The sequence below is a fragment of the Phyllostomus hastatus genome, unplaced genomic scaffold, assembly GCF_019186645.2.
Source record: "Phyllostomus hastatus isolate PE091 unplaced genomic scaffold, TTU_PhHast_1.1 phas_scaffold_60, whole genome shotgun sequence".
In the NCBI taxonomy this organism is placed as follows: Eukaryota; Metazoa; Chordata; class Mammalia; order Chiroptera; family Phyllostomidae; genus Phyllostomus; species Phyllostomus hastatus.
This window is the reverse complement of record NW_025334038.1, coordinates 13,845,933-13,866,838: the sequence shown is the minus strand read 5'-3', so window position 1 is coordinate 13,866,838 and position 20,906 is coordinate 13,845,933. Positions and strand designations below refer to the sequence as shown.

At 37.0% G+C, this 20,906-nt stretch overlaps 1 protein-coding gene across 1 annotated transcript in view; it reads right to left on the bottom strand.

Annotated features, from left to right (window-relative positions):
- Positions 1-20,906, bottom strand: part of THSD7B (thrombospondin type 1 domain containing 7B) — a 776,886-nt gene that overhangs the window by 28,189 nt on the left and 727,791 nt on the right. The window contains exons 18-20 of the mRNA XM_045826088.1: positions 19,193-19,308; positions 16,751-16,868; positions 2,279-2,424 (exon numbers count right to left, since the gene is read on the bottom strand). Of these exons, the coding sequence (XP_045682044.1) occupies positions 2,279-2,424; positions 16,751-16,868; positions 19,193-19,308 (380 nt within the window). The remainder of the gene's footprint in view (positions 1-2,278; positions 2,425-16,750; positions 16,869-19,192; positions 19,309-20,906) is intronic.

Sequence of the window (20,906 nt, the reverse complement as noted above, 5' to 3'; positions counted from 1 at the left end):
GCTAACCCCCAAGAGTCTGAGCTCCTAAAACAGATCAATCAACATACGTATGGACACATGTTATCCGCTGAGGAACTTGGAAAGAGAGAGGGGGGAAAAAACAAAGACTGAGGATAAACACTCCCTTTTGCTCATCTCTTTCCATGTAAGATAAGGGCAGACTTGAAATTTCAACAGTGCTCTGTGCAAGCTTCTCTTATTATGGTTTGATACTTGACGGCAATCAGCTGCTTCAATATCATCACCACCCTCAGTGAATGAGCAGGTTATATGCCTGCATTTGGTGGTTTAGGATATGATAGGACAAGGAAAAGCAGAAGTGCAGTTGTGAGAGAAATGGTTTTCCCCTGTGTGCAAAGGTCCACATGTATTTTTATCAGTAATTCTGAAACCTCAGCTTACATATGAATTGAAGAAAAGGCAACTTGCTAAAAAGATACTATGTTTTCTGTCTCACAAAGGGTTCACAATTAGGCTTTGGAAAAGCAGAAATGCAATTTGAATTCAGGAAAAAGTCAAATCAAATATCATGATTCCCTTTCTTTTTTGCCTCTGCTTTTCTTTGTGTTACCTTCTTCATTCTTTCTTGCTTCTGAATGACTGGCTTTATCTACAAGGTGGGATAATGTGGCAGCTAAGAGTTCCTGAATACAGTACCTTTGAACAGCTTTAATTCCATTCCAAATTCTCAGGGAGGAACTGAATGTGTCAGTTAGTGGAAATAACCTCATCTGGAATTCTGAGGAGCTCTGAAGTTTCTGTATACATCTGCTCTTATGGTCTCTAGGGCCTCTAGGTCTGGCTATTGCTAGAAGATGCCATAACCCCACATTTCTCACCATACTGCTACAGTGAATGTTCTCAACCCACCACTCTTGCCCCTATGGTTCTGTCAAAATCTCAATAGGTAACAACAAAATGAAACATTACATTTGGGATTTCCCCATCATGTTCCTGTGGGACAAGATGGCAGACTTGTCTATTTTTTTTTTTTTTTTTAAGGAAAGGCTCCTGAACCTAAGAAGACAGAATGGAAAGTAGGCAGAACTAGTGAGGCATTGTAACAGCTGCATGCCTGCTAAGACCTGGAGCACAGAGTGTGTCAGTCCCCCTCCCTTCCTTGCTCCTCCCTCCTCCCTCTCTCCCTTCTTCCGAAATTTCTTTTTCCTCCCTTCCCCTGCAATGGGTTGCTGAGTTCTTCGAGCTTATTTTCTCTACCCTGTCAACCTTTATTGCAATGATAAGGAGAAATATTCCTTTCATTTTCTTAATTGTAATTCCAAAGCCTTATTTAGAAACTGCTAAAGGTTTAGGAAAGAAGATTTTAGACTAGCAGACAAAAAATCAGTATTTAAAGCCCTTAGGTTAGTATTGAATTACTTAGCATGGTTACATTACTTTCTGTATAAAGGAGACTGAACAAATGTATAGCACATCTTTGTTCCTCTGGGATTTATCACAGTCCATGGGCATTTAACCCCCGCCAGACAAAAAGGCTGCATGACAATGTCATCTGACAGGAGTACCAAACATCTTCATGAGAATACTCTGCAGATTTCTTAATGCACAGTCAAAATTATTGTTACCTAATAATAATAAGCTTTGGAATATGAACTGAAGGATAAACTAGTAAAGTAAGAAAACAGGGAAAAAATCAATGTGCACCTTTTTATACAGTAAGCCAGGGAGAAAATGCAGTGGAGGATCTTTGCTGACCCAGCAAAAATTCTGGGTATGTGATATATTATGATATTTCTAGGCATTTATATTTCAGGGCAATAAAAAAATAATCATTGAGGAAATTATAGGAACCTTGGTTTATATAATAATGTCAAAATATAACTTTCATATGCTTTTGATTTTCTGCCCAAATGCAAGACTGTGTCTAAGCCTAAATGTGCCTCCTTAAGAAATATAGTATACAGCAAGCTGTGCATTTCCCTAGCATCAGGGCTTTGCTTAATTAAATAATATTTTGATATTTCCAATAAGCAAGGAAAATAACAGAATTCTTGAAGATGCCAAGAAGATTGACAGTCCCTATGACCCCACTTATTACAACCAGTGCCTAATGAATGGCTATGTATTTTCCTAGCAGTATAACTCTGCTTGAGGTTAAATCATTTTATTGTATTTTCCCCTGTACTCCATTGCATAAATATACATTGTGCCAGGCCCCTGCTGCTGTGAAATTTGTTCCCTCAGCACATAGGTTTGACCAGACAAGTGCTTTGGACATATGGAGAAGCATTTCTCTAAGCATCATTACATGACCTACCTCCAATTTACATGCAGACCAGTTGCTAAGGACCCAGCTGTAGCAGGGGGTCACCGGGCAGGGTTTCTGCTGAGTAAGCTCTGGGGGGCATGGCCGTCCTTCCCCTTGGGTTGGCAGCATGATAAATCGAGTCCGGCTCATTTGACCTAAAATGTTAGGAAAGATGTCAGCTTTTGGTTTAGAAAGAGAATTAAAGGACGAAATGTTGCCTTACATACACAAGTCTTCAATAAAATACACTGAACTTTGTCATGTCCAGCTTTCAATTTTCCTGCTATCTTAATTTAGGTTTCTACAGAGACAGGTTATCTAAGGTCTGCATGATGCTTAGGATCTAAAATTCTGTCTTCTACTTCTTCAGGGTTCCAAAATTCAAGCCGTGTATTGTTGCCTAATAAACTGATTCTATAGACATTAGCAGAATATTAATTCATTCAACAAATATGTTTTTGTTAAGCTGTAGTATCACCCAGGCATCCTGCTGTGTGCTATGGACACAACAATGGAATTGCCAGGTGTACCTTCAGCCATCATAAACTTATATTTTAGGCCAGGATTACAAATATTAAAAATAGAGACAGTTTCATCTTCTTTATCTGTTAGACTATAAATTAGCAAGTAAGTTAAAAATTACACACCATCCAAAACACCCTAGACAATCTCTTAGGAAAGTTCTACTCCAAGGTTCCAATAGTTTTTCTCAATTATTTCAACATGGCTAATTTTCCTAGAGTTTAAAACATTTTTTTTTTCACTGAGCACAAGATAAAGTTGTTGCCTTATGGGAAGGAGCCATGATGTTTAAAACACATGTTCAAATTCTGGTATTCCATAATGAAATAAAATTTGTCAATAAGAATAACTGAGGAAAGAGCAGGGCTCCCATGTCAACTCATATCCATACCTAGAGGCATTAGGCCATAAACCCATTAAGTAGAATAGTGGATGGAATGTAAGTGTCTGTGTTTCTCTTGATATCTCTCTCACTCTTTTCTCTACTCTTCTTTTACTGCTAAGGTATTATGTGCATATAGTTTCATTACTATTTATCTGTGGATATAATGTTCTCCCATTATAGATTAATTGTTGTTATAGATTAATTATATCATTGTATTTGTGATAAAATATTCAAGGAAAAATCAAGGGTCCTATTAGAGAATGTTATAGGGATGCATCCCATTCTGAGTTGGAATCAGAAAACATTTCTTGAGCAGTTAAACTTTAGGCAGAAATCACAAGTAGTGTAGCCAAACATAATATACAGAGTGTGTCCCATGCAGAAGAAAGAGCATGTGAGGAGGTCATGAGATGAAAGGAAGTAGAACATGTTTGAGGACCTGACAGAAAGCCAATGTGTCTGGAACAGCAATAGTCAGGGAAAGAGTAGGTTGAGACAATGTTGGTAAAGCTATTAAAAGTGGGGTCTTTCAGTCAATTCTGAAGGTTCTGCATTCACATCCTAAGAACTGGAAAGCTAGTGATGACTTCACTTCTATGTAAAATTCAGGCCCTGGGTAGGAACAATTCTCAGATGCTCTCAAGTTTAGAGACAAGCAAGGGTGACTCACACTTTCAGTGCACTAGATATCTCACTGGCCACCAGAATATTATCATAGATTTGGTGGCAAACTAATGCCCTCTGAGAAGACCCTTGAAGACAACCAGGAAGTTCTAACTACTGAATTCTAAATTCCTTGAAGTTTGGGCATCTACCCCTAAAGTGATGTTTCATAAATTTTAAGCACTAATTAAATATGTGTTTAATTCATGTATTCATAAATTAGCTACATGATATTATCTGGTATGAGATAATGTGTAATAATTTAATGAAGGCAGTACAATAATTAAGCAGGTACCACATACTACGCAATATTTATAACAATCCTAGAGGAAAATTCATTATATTCCCTATAGATGAGGGAACTGAGGCACAGGGAGTTTAAGTCACTTTTCTAAGGTCAAAAAACTTCTAAGTTGCAGAATAGAATTCAAACTCTGAAACTTGTGATCCAGCAGAAGCTACATTAGTCAGGATGCTGGGTAGATACAGTCAAGATAGCAAGGATAGTACCAAAAAGGTATAAAAAAACTGTGGGTGATGGTAAAGTTTTATCATCGATAACATGGGTTTGGTGAAGAATAGGATCTACCCATTCTGCATCCTTGGGTGTTTGGATTGATGTTCTCCCCAGCACCACTCAGATCAAATCATACAGGTTGGACATCACCTCATCCATACAAACACATTTGCCCTAAGATTTTATGTTAATTCTTGTGTATATACTCTTCAGTATTATAATAATCTTTATGTTTATTTACTTGACCTAAATATCCATTACCTTAATGTCATTATAATTGCATTTTGTTCTAAAATCTGTTTTTGTAAGAATAATGACAGTTCAGTATTGTCTTTATCATAACTATAGAAGCTCTATTTCATTATAATCAAATAAGTCCAAGCTTGTTCTTGAACTGATGGCACATGGATAGCCATTATTTTAGAAATATTTTATTTATTTCCACTAATGTGATAGATATCCTCTTACGGAACATAGGGGCAGAGGGAACCTGCCTAATAGATATACCAGGGGAAAAATGATGCTATTACTTTTTGAAATAATGTAGTGTTGAAACCATTCACTGAAAGCACAGTCATATGATTCCTCTACCTTTTGCTATGTAATCACAAAGATTTTCAAAGAATGCCAATTACTACCAGCAATATATTTTTAAAACCAAAAAGCCTATAACAACCCTAAATTTTGACATATATTGTTATATTTAACTGCCTAATATTAAAGTTCAGTTAAGAAGCATAATTGTTAGGCATAAAATAGATAGGGGGAGGTTAAGAATAGTATAGGAAATGGAGAAGCCAAAGAACTTATATGTATGACCCATGGACATGACCTAAGGGCGGGGGATGCTGGAGGGTGAGGTGAGGGATGCAGGGCAGAGTGGGGATAAAAGGGAGAAAAAATTTGGACAAGTGTAATAGCATAATCAATAAAATATACTTAAAAATAAAACAGAAAATAATTGCTAATAAAGGCACAAGAATCTTACAGGTAACTCCTAACCCTGGTATTTCTGTGGGGTACTCAACATCTTTAATGTGTGTGTTTTTCTTTTTAAGTCAGGGATATTTAGTTGTATAAATTAAATAATCAGAGAAAGTACCCCTGAAATTAGACACTCCTTCTCAAGTCCTGAAGTTTTAAATATAAAATCTGGCTACATGGATTACAGATGGTATTACAAGGAAGCCTGCCATCTCCAATGATAGTAGTCTGATACTACCTGGTATTCTGAACATCACACTGGATGGAAAAGTCAACCAAACTATACCTCAGCAATAGCTTTTCTAAAAGGGACCCCCTAATGGCAGGAGCATGATGGAACTGTTTTGGCAATAGTAAACTTGCATGTGATGGGGGAAATAGTGGAGGTCACTATAAAAAATGATATTTAAAATTATGATATAATATAGAGTATTAAAAAAAGATAATTTAAAAATAATTGATGTCTAGTGAGAAGAAACCTGGGCTTGGCATCAAAATTCCCTAACTGAAAACTGTTCTCTCAAATTAACAGCGAGTAGATGCTGTGAGTGCATGAAAGCATTTTAACTCCTCTGTGCATAAATTTGCTCTTCTGTAAAATAAAATTAAGTATACAATAGTCCTTATTAACTGAGGAAAATCATGCCGGGGAAATGCCACTTAAAAGTGAATCTATTTAAAATGGGAATTAAATTATTTGAAATAAATAATAAAATGTCTAAATGGGACATTTTCTGAAACTAAAGAGTATGCAGTGGGTTTATTTGCTCTGATATCTACTAACATGCAGATTATAATGGCAACTATGCACTCATTATTAGGACAAAGAAAATCAGCTACTGATATTTCTTACATCATTTTATGATTATCCTATAAAAGATCCATTGTTTCATGACTGGTTTGACCCATTTGACGATAACATCTTTCACCTTTGAGCCACTTTTTATTAGTTTTCTCAAGAGCCCCCTTCAGTCTCTGGTGTACAGATCTCTCTGTTTTATACTCTATTTGCAACTCAAGATTGGCCAACAAAAACCCTGATGCAGTGACAGCACATGTGTGTCAGTGGAGGATGCTTGTTGACTGGGGATGGCTTTATAATAGGTTAGGTCATTAGTGAATAATTTGGTATTTTGAGGGGTTTTGCTTCCTATAGAGACTCACGATTATGGTGATTCAGGTGAAGAATGCAGGAATGATGGGGACTCCTCACACTTATTTCTCACAGACTGAATAAGTAAAACATATATAAACCACCTGATAGCATATCTAAAATATAGTAGGTACTTGTTAAAATTTTTAACATTTTTAATAATTTATTTTAACAAGTACTATTTCATATCAATTGCTAGAACAAGTCTATAAGGGGTACATCAAATGTGCTACCTGTATTCATATTAAAAGCACACAAATATGAAATTCATAATGATTCAGCCTGTTCCCAACCCACCAAACTGTGCATGCCCCCATCTGGACTGCTTTTATCCTCAAAGTAAGAGTGAAGGTTGCTGCCGTACATATCCTTGCATTTCCAGTCTGGCAGTGGGAGATCTTCTTAGACACTGTCTGGACTTGTCTTGTTTGTGTTTATGTTTTTCAATAAAAGCATAATATATGGGTCTAGGAATCTATTTGGAACCTGAATTCAATAATAGATATAGACAATCTGCTTAATGAGCAATACCGATGAGATGTAGAAGCAGAAATGGACTCTATTCATCTGCTCCTCAGGCTATAAAAGAGAGAAAACACTTTCTATGAAATATGTTTCCATTTAATAAAAACCCAAATTATGATAGGGTAAGTTTGCTAGCATTCTCTCTGAGCCTTTTTCTCTCCTTGGGAAAGATTTGATACTCATTATAATCAACAGTGGCATTAGGCCTACTTTTAAATTCACAATAATTACAATACTTGCAAGGATGGAAAAGGGACTGCCTGGTAATGCCTCCAATTACAGAAACAGGCGACGAAGCATGCCAGTGCAACACACACACACATATACCACTCAAAATTCAAAAAGAAACCAGAAGTTTAAGCCTGCATATAAGGGTAGAGCATATTGGCCCAGGTTGCATTCCTATTGAACTGTGGTCAGACTTTACTCTGAGGCCTCAGGGACAATGGGTATGTGGGAAATTTTAAGCAATAAAAGTCCCCCCAAAACTTGTGAAGAACTTGTCAGTTTATATACTCATAAAAGGAAATTAAGTCAAATGACATGGTTTTCTGTTCTGACTGTACTCTCAGATCCAGGTAGCCAGTAGCCATGTACCTTTACAGCACCGTGTTTTAAACAATGGTCCTTCTGACACATGATCAATTGAATTAACTGAAAATTATGGTTTTGATAGCTCTGGACAATTTGAATATGACCCAGGCAAACAATGTAAACTATGTACATAGAAGAGAATGGAAAAGGGAATACATTAGCAATGGAGCAAAGATGAACATACCTATTTAACCTTACATAGTTCATTAAATAAACTATCTGAGCCATTTACATGAATGTACCTATAAACTCCAAGGCACCATGGGCAGAAATACAATAACAATACATGAATTGACTTAGAGTTTATAGTATGTTATTTGAATAGGATTATTACTGGCTTGCTTTAAACCTAGGCATTATTTCTTCTGAATATGAGTTAAATTTTTAAGGCACAGTCACAATTGTCGGCCCTTTGAAGGCAACTGCGAGGCCAATGTGACCCCAGTGAAAATGAGTTTGACACCCCTGGCTAGCACCTCACCTGTAACATATGCCTATACTTCATAGTACTCTTGTAAAAAATTACTAAAATACTAAAATTACATAAAATTCTATCATCTATAACAGTGCCTTTGACCAACAGATATTAAAGAGTAGTTATTCTAATATTTTATCATTTTACAGATTAAAAAAATAATGCAAGGAAGTTTGCCAAGACCAGTTCAAAGTCCTACAACTTGCCATTGTAAAAGCCTGCTCTAAAACACAGATATTCTGGTTTCTTATCTATTCTTTCTTTTCCTGTTCTACCATTTAGCTTTTTGATCTTTTGTCACAGGAACTAATTAACTGGTATGGTAAATAAGTGTGAACTGTTATAACTATTGGACTGTGCCTAATCAAGGACACCATACTGGTTACATGTTATAAAGACACTAAAAACAAAGGTGACTGGCTTGCCTTTGAAATCTAAAAGAGAAAAAAAAAGCTGAGAAATTTCAAAGTTGTGATGCTTTGTAGTTCATATTAGATTATTTTTCATGATTAGCTACAATTGACAAAAATTATATGCCACCTTGGAATCACAAGAGGCAGTCTGGATTATGTAGTGTAGAAAAAATATTATAAACTCATGTACATTGAATTAAAAATATGAAACAGGAAAAAATCATGGCCTTGGATTAAGAACATTCTTATAATGTTATTGGCTAAATAATATAAATAATTTATGCAATGCTAAATTTAGAAAGTCCTACATTCTACCGAACTGATGAAAATTCAAGAGAATATGACTAATCCAAATATTAAACTATTCCATTACAAGCTTTGATCTTTGAAATCTATCTAAAAAATGCCTTAGTGGAAGCTTAGAATCAGTCTCTTTCTAACTTAAAATAATATTGGATTCATACTGTTCTGACCCTGAAATCTTTAACACAATTAGAAAGTATATATGCCAAGTATCAGGTGTACACTAAAGAGGCAATCCAGATGCCTGGAAAGTAAGGAGGAACTCAGTTCAAAATTTCCCCTCAGATCAATGTAGTTCTGTGGATTTGAAAGTGAAGTGGGGCTCCTGGGGAAGCATATTCAGAATATCCAGCATACTAGGTTTTGCCTGACAACCTACTGAATTCATAATCAGAGACAATCAAACAATTGCGTGAGCTTTTGCTTTTGATAAAAAAGTCAGCTGAGAACTGCAGGTGCTAACGTCAGCTTCCTATGCATAAACTCTGCCTCCACTTGTAGTCCTTGCCCCATTGCCCCAAATAGGTAGAGAAAAGACAGTGGCTGGTATAAAAAGACAGCTATTGGCAGACTGTCTTAGGAGACACAAGCTGCAGATTTTTTTTACCTTAAACAATTGCATTACTTTCTCTTTTTCATCATTTTTAATTATTATTCTATTACAGTTGTCTCAGTTTTTCCCTCTTTGCCCTCCTCTGCCCATCCTACTCCCTGATCCACAGTCAATCCCAATACCATTGTCTATGTCTGTGGGTCATTCATACATGTTCTTTGTCTAGTCCTTTCCCTTTCTTCCACCATTATCCCCCTCACCCCTCCCCTCTGGTTGCTGTCAGAGTGTTCCATGTATCTTTGCCTCTGGTTCCATTGTGCTCATTAGTTTGTTTTTGTTCATTAGCTTCCTCTTACAGGTGAGATCATATGGTATTTGTCTTTCACCACCTTGCTAATTTCACTTAGCACATTATTCTCCAGTTCCATCCATATTGTCATGAAGGGTAAGAGCTCCTTCCTTCTTTCTGCTATGTAGTATTCCATTGTGTAAATGTACCACAGTTTTTTTTATCCATTCATTTACCGACAGACACTTGGGCTGTTTTCAGCACTTGGCTATTGTAAATTGTGCTGTTATGAACATTGGGGTGCATAGTTCTTTTGAATTGGTGATTTGGGATTCTTAGAGTATATTCCCAGCAGTGGAATCAATGGGTCAAAAAGCAGTTCCATTTTTAGTTTTTTGAGGAAATTCCATAGTGTTTTCTACAGTAGCTGCACCAGTCTGCATTCCCACAAACAGTGCACTAGGGTTCCCTTTCTGCCACATCCTTGCCAGCTTGTTTGTTAATTTATTCATGATGGCCATTCTGACAGGTGTGAGGTGATATCTCATTGTGGTTTTAATTTGCATTTTTCTGATGGTTTGTGATGTTGAACATCTTTTCATATGTCTATGGGCCATCTGTGTGTCCTCCTTGGAGAAGTGTCTATTCAGGCTTTTTGCCCTTTTTAAAAATTGGATTGTTTGTCTTTGTGGTGTAGAGTCATATGAGTTCTTTATATATTTTGGAGATCAAACCCTTGTCCAACGCATCACTGGCAAATATGTTCTCCCATTAAGTTGATTCCCTTTTCATTTTGATGATGGTTTCCTTAGCTATGTAGAAGCTTTTTAGTTTGATGTGGTCCCAGTTGTTTTTTTTCTCCTTTATTTCTTCACAGTACTTTCAAATCTCTTCAGCTCCACATTTCAGTCTCTTTTAAGAAACAAGTTTATCTGTGCCATACATTACTGCTTTTGAGTATTGCCTGTTTGTTGTCTTAGGTTGTGCGGCATGAGGATTAGGGAAACATTCCTCCCTGCCAGGGATTGGTGATCAGAGGAGAGCTGCTGTAAAACTGGAACTGGAGGGCTGGAAGGGGAGTTAGCTTGGGGACTGGTGAGGAATAATATACATGTAATATTCTACACAAGCTGCCTTAGCAAAGTCCTGAGGGTAGATGCTTAAAATTGCAAAGGCCATGTGTCCTATTCTTTTTAGTACTGTGCTATTCTTTTTAATATTGAGGTTGGACACAAATATAACTGGAAAAAATCATTTTTATATTTTTGCCTATAGGTTCTAACATAGAGCCTTGAATGCAAAAGATAGTAAAAAAATGTAGCTAGTAAAGAAAATAACAGTTATTAGACCTATTGACCTTGTCATTCAATTTTGACATAAATGTCACCTCCTCAGCAGCCTTTCTTCCCCCATCCCTCACTTCCCTGCAAGATACTTGTTGTTCTCCATCACATGACCTGTTTTTGTTTTGTGTTTACTTGTTGATTTCCTATCTCTCCATCTTGTTATCATCTAATTTTCATGTAGAATATTAAATTTATGAAGTGAGGGACTTAGTTCCACACACAGTACCCTCAGTTCCTGACACTCAGGAAGCATCCAATGCATATTTGCATGAATAAATTTCCTCTACAGTTCTGCCTTCAAGAATCGAACTCAAAATAGCAGGTCATTATACCATTTATATTCCATAGTGCCACTCTTGAAAATGAAATAGGACTCAATTAGATGCCTGAATAATAGTTGTCAATTTTATAAATCTTGTTGAATAAATAAAGCAAAAAACAACAATATGTACACATTTAAAGCAGATCACTGAAGGGTTTTTCAGATATCAGGATTAAGGAATATTTTCTAAAAGGCATTATTATCTTACAATTTAGGAGATCAAGACATCTAGGGTCAAGAAAGGATTCCCAAGAAATTAGCTAGAAGTGACTTAAAACTAGTGTTTTATCTATGTGCCAATGGATACTATTTAGATAATTTCCAAGTGTTTTATATAACTTGATTTCTCAAGTACCATATTTTGCCTTGTATAATATACACTTTTTGCCCACATTTTTGAAGGAAAAATAAGGACGTGCTTTATACATGGGGAGTACTGATTCTGTATCTATATAAATGTTTTAATTCTTTTATTTATGCTTATGCATTAACAGTGTAACTCCAGAAACCAATAATGATATCTGTATGCAAAATAGTATACCCTGAAATACAATAATCGGTTTGTTGAACTTAGATCAAGCTGTAACGAAAGCAGTTTCAGTCAATGATTCAATGAAATGCAACAAAGAGTGACGTATTGTTATCCACAGAGTAAGATAGATGATTCTGATTGTTATCCACTTGATAAGATAGGTGATGCTGACTTTATTACCATAGGGTAAACAGCATGACATTTGTCTCTGTACATGTTAAGCAAGAGATATTATTGGAAAATCCCTTGGAAAATGTTGAAATGGCTTTCGTATGCTGCAAGGTTTAAACTAAAAGTTAATAAATATGCTACAAAGCATGGTAATAGAGCTGCCGAGAGACTCTTTAGACCTCCTCCCTCAGAGAATGTCAGCAGATTGTGGAGGCAACGGGAATAAAAGCTGCTTCAGATGCTAAGACAGAAGGCAGTGCAAGGGAAACCTCCACAGTGGCTGGAGGTGGAGCAGGAGGTGAAGACTTAGATTCTGGAGCAGCCACAAACTGGGATCTCTGTTTTGACCAAGATGATACAAGAGGGAGGTAATGGATTGCACCAGAAAAAAAAGCATTGACGATTTCTCAGGGACACCTAAATGGTGCTTTAACTTTATGAAGAGAAGGTTTCAGTATGAGGCCATAAATGAAACTCACCCCAAAGCTTCCAACAGCCTATGAGAATCAAGTTTTGGAATTTTGTTCTCATGTTATTGATCTTCAAAAGACTTAGTATAATTTTGACCTGTCCCAAATCACCAATGTGGATGAGGTCCCATTCACATTTGATGTGCCATCCAACAGAACTGTGGATGCCAAAGGAGCAAAGACTGTGGCTGTTAAAAGAAGTGGTCATGAGAAAACACAGTTCCCTGTGTTCTAGCCTATTGGGCAGGTGGGACAAAGCTACCACCTATGACCATCTTTAAAAGAAAAACGTTTCCAAAAGGAAAGATTCCAAGTGGAGTTATCGTTCATATGCATGAAAAAGGATGGATGAAAATCTGGTTTCACAAAATCTGGTCATGAAGGCCTGGAGAATTACTTAAAAAACCAGCTTTGTTTGTTCTTGATCACTTCAAAGCCCATGTTACCCAAAGGGCAAAAACATTGCAGAGGACTTGCTATGATACTTGGTGGGCTAACCAGTCAACGGCAACCTCTTGATGTGTCAGTCAGTAAACAAGCCCTATAAGGCCCAAATGAAGAAAGAGTGGATGTTGTGGATGCAGTCAGCTGGTAATGATTTAATACTTACAGGCAGGCTGAAAAAAGCATCCATTCACCCAGGTTTTTGATTGGATCGTAAGATTGCAGAACTGTGTCAAGAAGGAAGCAGTTGTGAAATTATTTAAAAACTACAGCATCAGCAATGCTGTGGATGGAACTGAGGGTGATGAAATTTACCGGGATGAGGAAAGGGACTCTTTGGAAGACACCAGTAATGTAGAAATTGAAGATGATACTTCTGATATTGATAGTGACAAAGAGTTCTTGGCCTTCTATGATGCATAAATATCATAAATTCATTACTGGAACATACAATTTCTTGTACTTTGTATCTGTTCTTGTGTTTTATAATTATTTGTTACATAAAATTTCTTGTAGCATACTGTGTTCAAAAGTAAATGCTCAAACTTATTCATAATACAGAAAACAAATATCTAAATATAAATTAACAATTGAATTAAAAAATTAAAATGAAAGTTTTCTTCCTGAAATGTTGGGCCAAAAATGTGGATGTTCATTATTCATGGTAAAATTCAACAGTTAACATTCCTTCCCTCTTTCAACTATACATTAGCTTACACAATGACATTCCCTAGGAAACTTTTGTTTTATTGTTTATTTTTATTTATTATTCAAAGAATTAGAAAAGGTGAATTAAAGTTCAAACTAATTGCCTAGAATTTTCCAATAGCGGGATCCAGATTTGGAAGGTGTTTTTTTTTTTTTCTAATAGACAAGAAAAGTCTGATGAGTCCACATCACTAATAGAACTCTTTGAAAAATTGAAACGATATTTTAATATTAAACTTACAATTTGGGGTCTAAGTTTTAAAGGTGATTTGTTAACAGAACATGGCAATCTGTCATGTTTCAGTGGCAAAATTAGGACTTTCACAAAAATAATAACAGACATCTTCTGTTTCTTTGCACTGCATGGATTCTTAGTGATACCTAAGGTTGATGTGTTTATTTAGCGGGGGAGGGAAACAGCCACTGGCAAGGGCTGGCTGCCTTTGAGCTTATGAGCCAGTTTGCAAGTTTTTCCTGTCCAGGCTTTTCCCTACAGTCCAGAATAACTTGTGCAATGACAAATATTAGCAGAAATGTCTCCAGTGTGCCAGGTACTATGCTTCATGGGAACTGGGGGAATTCACCCATGAAGAAACCAAACAGTGGGTTTGCTTCCTTAGGTAAACCATTAAAATGTAATTCGTGCATGATAAAAGTAGTAAGAGGCAGTAGTGGGGGTGATGGTGAGATGTTCCACAGAGGGAAAGGTGCCAGGGTGCAAAGAAGAACCCACTCAAGGATGTGACTGAAATGGACAATAGTGGAGCTCAGAATATCAACTGGACAGAGGAAGGTGTAGGGATAGAGAGGCAGGCCTGGGTGAGATCCCACAGGTTCTTGAGGACCATGCTGACAACACAGGGTGTTGTCTTTCTCTACTTTTCCATTCTACCTTTTAGCACTCCGGAGTCACACATACCAGCAGAGTCCCATGCGGACAAGACTAGAGATTATAGCCACAGGATAACCAGGGTAAGTCACCACTGGACAAAAGAAGAACCAGTCATTCTGAAGGCAGACATCAGCACGATGTCTGCACTAATGTGAATAACACCTCTCACTTGTATGAGCCTTTAGTGAACTCATCAACATACAAATTACTCATTTATTTCTTTATTCACTATTTTCTCTCAACTAGAGTGCAAGCTCCATGAAAATAGGTAAATTATCTTATTCCTCTACTGCTGCAACCCCAGCACACTGAACTAAAACTGGCATATAGGTAAATCCTTAATGGATAAATGAATTGATGGATGACTCTGAAGTCAACAGGAAAACAACTGTTCAGATTTGCATTTTAAAAATTTCACGTAGGCTATGAATGTAGCATATGGATTTTTAGTGAGGTAACAGAGTAAGATGAAAGTGGGAGATGAAAGTGACTGAGTTTATGGGATAATCTTTAAAAGATCCTAGAGAGTTTCTGACAATGCTTTCTACTGGAGGGTAGGAAAATGATGGGAATTAACATATACTAAATTAACATATTCTAGGCACTTTCATATGCCTCACATTACTTAATTCTCAAACCAAAAACAGTGATTCTAATATGTGCATGAATTCTATTTTATAGATGAAGAAGCTGAGACTCAGAAAACTTAAATATCTGGCTTAAGCAGCTGCAATATGAACCTAGATTGCCCAATTTTAAGGTGGATGCCCAACTGGAGATTATGTCATGCTGCCAATCAGAAAACTTGAGGAACTATATAGGTCAGTCACTGAAATCTTGGTCCTAAAACTTACCATTTGGTTATCTGAGGTTCTCTGCAGGCTCTAAATTATGCAGGAAATAGTATATTTTTATTAGACATTGTGATTTCTACATTTTCATTTTGAGTAATGCTCTGTGAAGAAATAGTTTTCAAGTTCCTTAGCCACATTTAGCTAATTCATGTTCTGGCTACCATTTTTAGCTCTGCCCTTTCCAGGATCTTCAGTTGAGTTCATGGAAGAGCCCTTTTTCTATGCTGCATCCTGTCTCAGTTTTTCAGATGATCCCAACTAAGGCAGAGAATTATCAATGACCCCAGCACACTCATTTGTGAGTAGCTCAGAAAGCAGCTGACATTCTGGTCCAGTGATCCAGTCACAGGACTTTCAGATACCCGTTTTCAAATATCTTTGACTACTGGATCCAGGTCTGGGCATCCCCTTCTCCCACCCCAATTCCATGATTCCTCCAACTTGTTGTTCACATTCCTTTCTTCCCTGCTTAGTGACTAGCTGAGTAACAGGATTTCTCTTTAGGTCCAAATTTCTGACATTTACTTGAGATAAATTATACCTCTCTTTCAGGGCTAGAATTCTATCCTATCCTAAATCACAGTCCGTGCATGTCTGTTATCCTCTTGTTGACTCTCATGCATGGGCACATGTTTTGGTCCCTACTTCAGCCCAGTGGCTGGAGTGCTGTCTATGCTTCTGTTGGTGTGGCTCCTGGGTATCGATTGCCTTCTGCATTTCTTGCCATTATGGAAACTTCATTTCCTACCCTACCATCTTATGTGGAGTTGGGAATGTGGGAATGACTATTGCCTAGTAGAATGTAGATGGGAGGGATGTATGTTACTTCCAGCCTGGTCCATAGAAACCTCCACAGAACCAGCTGGATATAACCTTCCAGAAAACCTTGGTTATTTTGAAGTGGTAGAGCCTCTACCAATCAGTATCCTTGACTAATTTCTGTGGCATAAACTACCCTACCTTTCTTGTGAGTGAAAAATTAGTCTCTGGTCTATGATGTTAAGCCACTTTGATTTGGGCTCTTACCTGACTCAGAAGCCAGAGATACTTACATAAAACCTACTTCTTCCCAAAACAACAGAGGCTGACATTTTTATAATTGGTTGAGCTTATGACCTTTTGAATAAATACTGTCCCGCATAGCCATCAGCTCCTCTGGCAGTGGCCACTGTTCCCAGGTCAGTTCTTCAACCCCTGCCTCATCATAAAGGACCGGTAGGAGGCCCTATCAGCCTCTTCTCCCCTGTGTCAACCTCATGTTGCCTTCAGCTGGCCACCATGCCTATGCCCATTTGCCAGCTACAGCATACTGAAAGACATTTAAATCTAAATTATTTAGTGGGAAAAAAACAGGGAATCCAAATACCTCCATGGCCACAAGTCTGTGAGCACTCTGTCCAAGCTGTCCACCCCGAGAGCTGACAGTCTACCACACATTCCACTAGGCAGTGAGTGCTCATCCTCTGGGGCTTCTCCAAGTTATGCTGCAGGTGGAAATAAAATATGATTTTGCTGGAGAAGTCCTATCAACAGCAAATCAAAACATTATCCTTTTATGCAAAAGACTGCCCTTTATTCTATGATGATAATCTTTTTACATTTTTGTGGGGGAAAATACCCTTTCTTATATAAATTGTTGACAATCACAGAAAATGTTTGTCCTTACTTCACAAAATCAAAACTTGTCAGCCGAAATTTCTTTTCATAAATGTTAGAATAGGCCTGCAGTTATGGCACTGGGAAGGACAGGTGGATACATGACAAAGAGATCTGTCCTGTCTGTCACTGATCTGGCAGTGAACTGGAAGGAGGGCCCAGAGCTAAAATCAAGCACGTTGTTGTTGTTCTGGGTGGGACAATAGTCCTCGGAGGGCTCAAAACCAAATAGCTAGGCTGAAACATAAATAAAATAAGAATAAAACCCAAATCAATAACCAATCTAAAGTTTATTTAAAAAGAGCAATTATGCAAAAAAAAATGGTCATGGGCTTAATCACGGGAAAAGCTGATTATATAGTTCGTTTTCCTCTTGGTCTCTCTGAAACCTTAATCTAGGTAAAATCTACAAATTTTCTAATGATCAAGGTAGAAGAGGTCTTAGTAAAAGAATAAATCACCTAAGAAACACAGAAAGAATAATTAAAAATTCTGCTTTAAGAACCACACACTGAGTGCTCCTTTAGGAAGCCTTTGACGGTCAGCACGTGTTAAATATTAGAAATCTCATACCAAAATGAAATTAAGGATTATAGTACAATTACTTGACAAGTGGGCACAATGGAAATTACCATATGAGATCTATTATCCATATAATATGTGGATGTTTGAGTTAGGTTAATAGTTTGGGACTACTTTAAACTACTATTTTAAAAAAATAATTGCTGGACATATGGTATTTAGAAAGTAGAGAAACTCATTTTTTCTATTAATGAAAATTTTTATCTTTTTTGTGTCAAGAGAAAAGATTAGACAAAATAAATGTAAGATTTTTTTCAGTTATTTGACTTATTGTAGACTACTGATTTATTTTTCTTGTAGCTGGCAACTTCTTGAGATGCAGATATAATGAAATAAAATGCTAACATAAATCACTGACTCTTGGTTGACAGAACTCTGCCATGCAATAGCCAGTTTCAGAATTTCACCAAATGGGACATCCAATTTCAGATCATCTGGTCTTAGAGTTGGTGTTGGTCTGCAGCTGCACTTTTGCTTTAGAGAGTGTGTCATTGGGACACTACTTAACATGGTTAAATCAGGACAGATGAGGAAATTTTCGTATTGATTTCAGTTTCTACTTGTGGACTCCACCTGTGTTAGAAGAAATGGGACAACTTTTATTTTGCCAATTTGTTTTAAAAAAGTTTCTGTGGTGGTCTAATTTAACTGGCCCCATATTTTCAATTTATTCCAAAGATTGGTTAGTGATTCTTCTAGTGTGACAGCATATGGTCATATTTATTTCTATTAAATTTCCCCCTTGGTGCTTTCACTTGTATATCAGGAAGTTAATGCCAACTTTTTTTGAAATAGATTTTAACCAAACTCCATATAGTTTGTCACAGGAAAAACGAGGGCAAAAATTTTCAAACCTGCTAATTTGAAACTGCATAGGGAGGCATTTTAATTTAGTTTGAGAAGAAAAATACAACTGCACTAATTATCTAGCAATCAAATACAAGAAAATTAGCAGAGTATTCTAAAAGCAAGTGTCACTGATCTTGTTATATGCAAGGGACAGTGTTTATCACATATGAAAATGAATCTCCTGCCCAACACAAAAAATCATATCTAAATATTAAGCCACCTGATGTCAATAGTTTGTTGGACAGCTAATACATATAAATGAGTTATTAAAAATCATAAAATGTATATTATTTATTTATTATTGATTTTTTTTAGAGAGAGAGAGAGAGTGGGGGGAGAGAGAGAGAGAAAGAGACATTGATTTGTTGTTCCACTTGTTTTGCACTTATTGGTTGACTCTTGTATGTGCTCTGGCCCAGGAAAGAACCCACAAACTTGGAGTATGAGGACGACGCTCTAAACAAAGGAGCTACCCAGCCAGGGCCAAATATATGTATTTTAATGAACACATTTCCCCAGTGCAAAATGGCCTTTCCTGGTCATTATGACTAAGTTCAAACTAGTGAGATATTACTGTATTATACTAGTACCAATTTCTCTAACTGAACCTAAGCTGTGATAAGAAATCAATCTGCCATCTATATCAAGCATCCTGGAAGTTACACATCAATATTAATGAAAACAAAGCCTTGGGTGTGAAATACAAGTATAAACAAGTTACCTGCTCACATTGGTCCATGCTGACTGGCTTGCCATCACTGCGCACACAGCTCAGAAGGCGGGTCCTGACACCTTGCCCACATGTCGCGTTTTCACTCAGCTGGCATGTGCTCCACTCTACAGGCAAAGAACCACCAAACTGAGTTTCAAAATCATGGCCATGAGCCCTGGCTGGTGTAGCTCAGTGGATTGAGCATGGGCTGTGAACCAAACTGTTGCCAGTCCGATTTCCAGTCAGGGCACATGCCTGGGTTGCAGGCCAGGTCCCTGGTGGAGGCCACATGAGAGGCAACCACACACTGATGTTTCCCTCCCTTCCTCTTTCTCTAAAAATAAGTAAAAATATTTTAAAAAAGCATGGCCATGAGGAGAAAATACAACAAACCTTTGATATCTGCATTGGTAGAGAAGCATAGTGTGCACATAATCCTAAAACCACTTTCAGCTGGCTTCAGAACATCATGCAAGTCTCTCAAAGAAAAACAACCAAATTGATAACAGTGAGTCACCTTCCTAAGTTTGTTTTCTTGAGGTAAAAAGCCAAGTATTTGTTAGAAACCATCTCACAGTTGGCTGGGAAGGAAAGGAAGGCACTAACCAGGAAAACAAGTTTGGAATCATCTATTTGCTGAGGATAATAGAGAAAATAACCCAGAAATGAAGCTGGTATTTGATGTAAACTTGAAAATGTTTTCAAGGAATAAATATAATCATCAAAACAATTTGGTACAGTGAAACCAAGAGAGGTACCCCAAAAGGAAAGAGTTTAACATATTCAGAACTATATGGTCTGTCCCCAAAACTCTATATTAAAAAAATATTCTCTCATCAAAAAAGGTTTTATAGATTTGGATAGTTGTATTACAAAGTAGACAACTGAGAGTTCAACTAAAATCTCCCATAATTAACCTACCTCTTAAAAAATTTTTATTGTTGGTGTGGATAAAAAGGACAATCTTGATCATACGCAATGAGAACCTTTTAAAGGAGCTTTTCTGTATTTGATAAATGATAAATGATCTGAGAGTTTAAAAACATAGCAAACTCTTGGTATAATAAAATCAGTATTTTAAAGACATGGGTTTTCACTAAAGCAAATTTAATTGTATTTCTGAAAAATCACCATGAAAACCAAATATCTGAGGCACCTTTAACTAAAGAAAAGGAACAAAAACACGAGGCTATCTTTCACCTGTAAAGACAACCATACTGCTCCACAGAACTTTCTACAAGGTTTTCTACATGAGAAATCTCAGCAGTGCCATTGGGATTTCAGTGGGGAATTTATTTCAGAAAACAAGATTGCTTTGCACTGCAGGCACATGGCAGTTTGGTTGTCAGTATTGAATTCAATGCTGAGACTTAACATGGTTCCACATTTTGTAGCATTTTGTATATCTGCTACTGTGGGAAATGGTGGGTAGCAGATCAGTGTAACTAAACATTTTTTGGTATTGTACGCTGAGTACTGTGGTTCCCAGGAAAAATCTTAGTGGCTTAATAACAATGCTGTTAAAATTCCCAGTGCCTCTCAAACATCCCTGTCCAGATGGCAGGCCTATCTTTCACCCACACTGAGATCCATAGAGAAAGTACATTACAAGCTTGAGTTTTTTTGAAATAATAGAAGCCATTAAATAGCTAAATTCCATGACAGGATGAATATATTCTTTCCTAAGTAGTAAATTACCCCCTGATATTTTTATTGTGTCTGT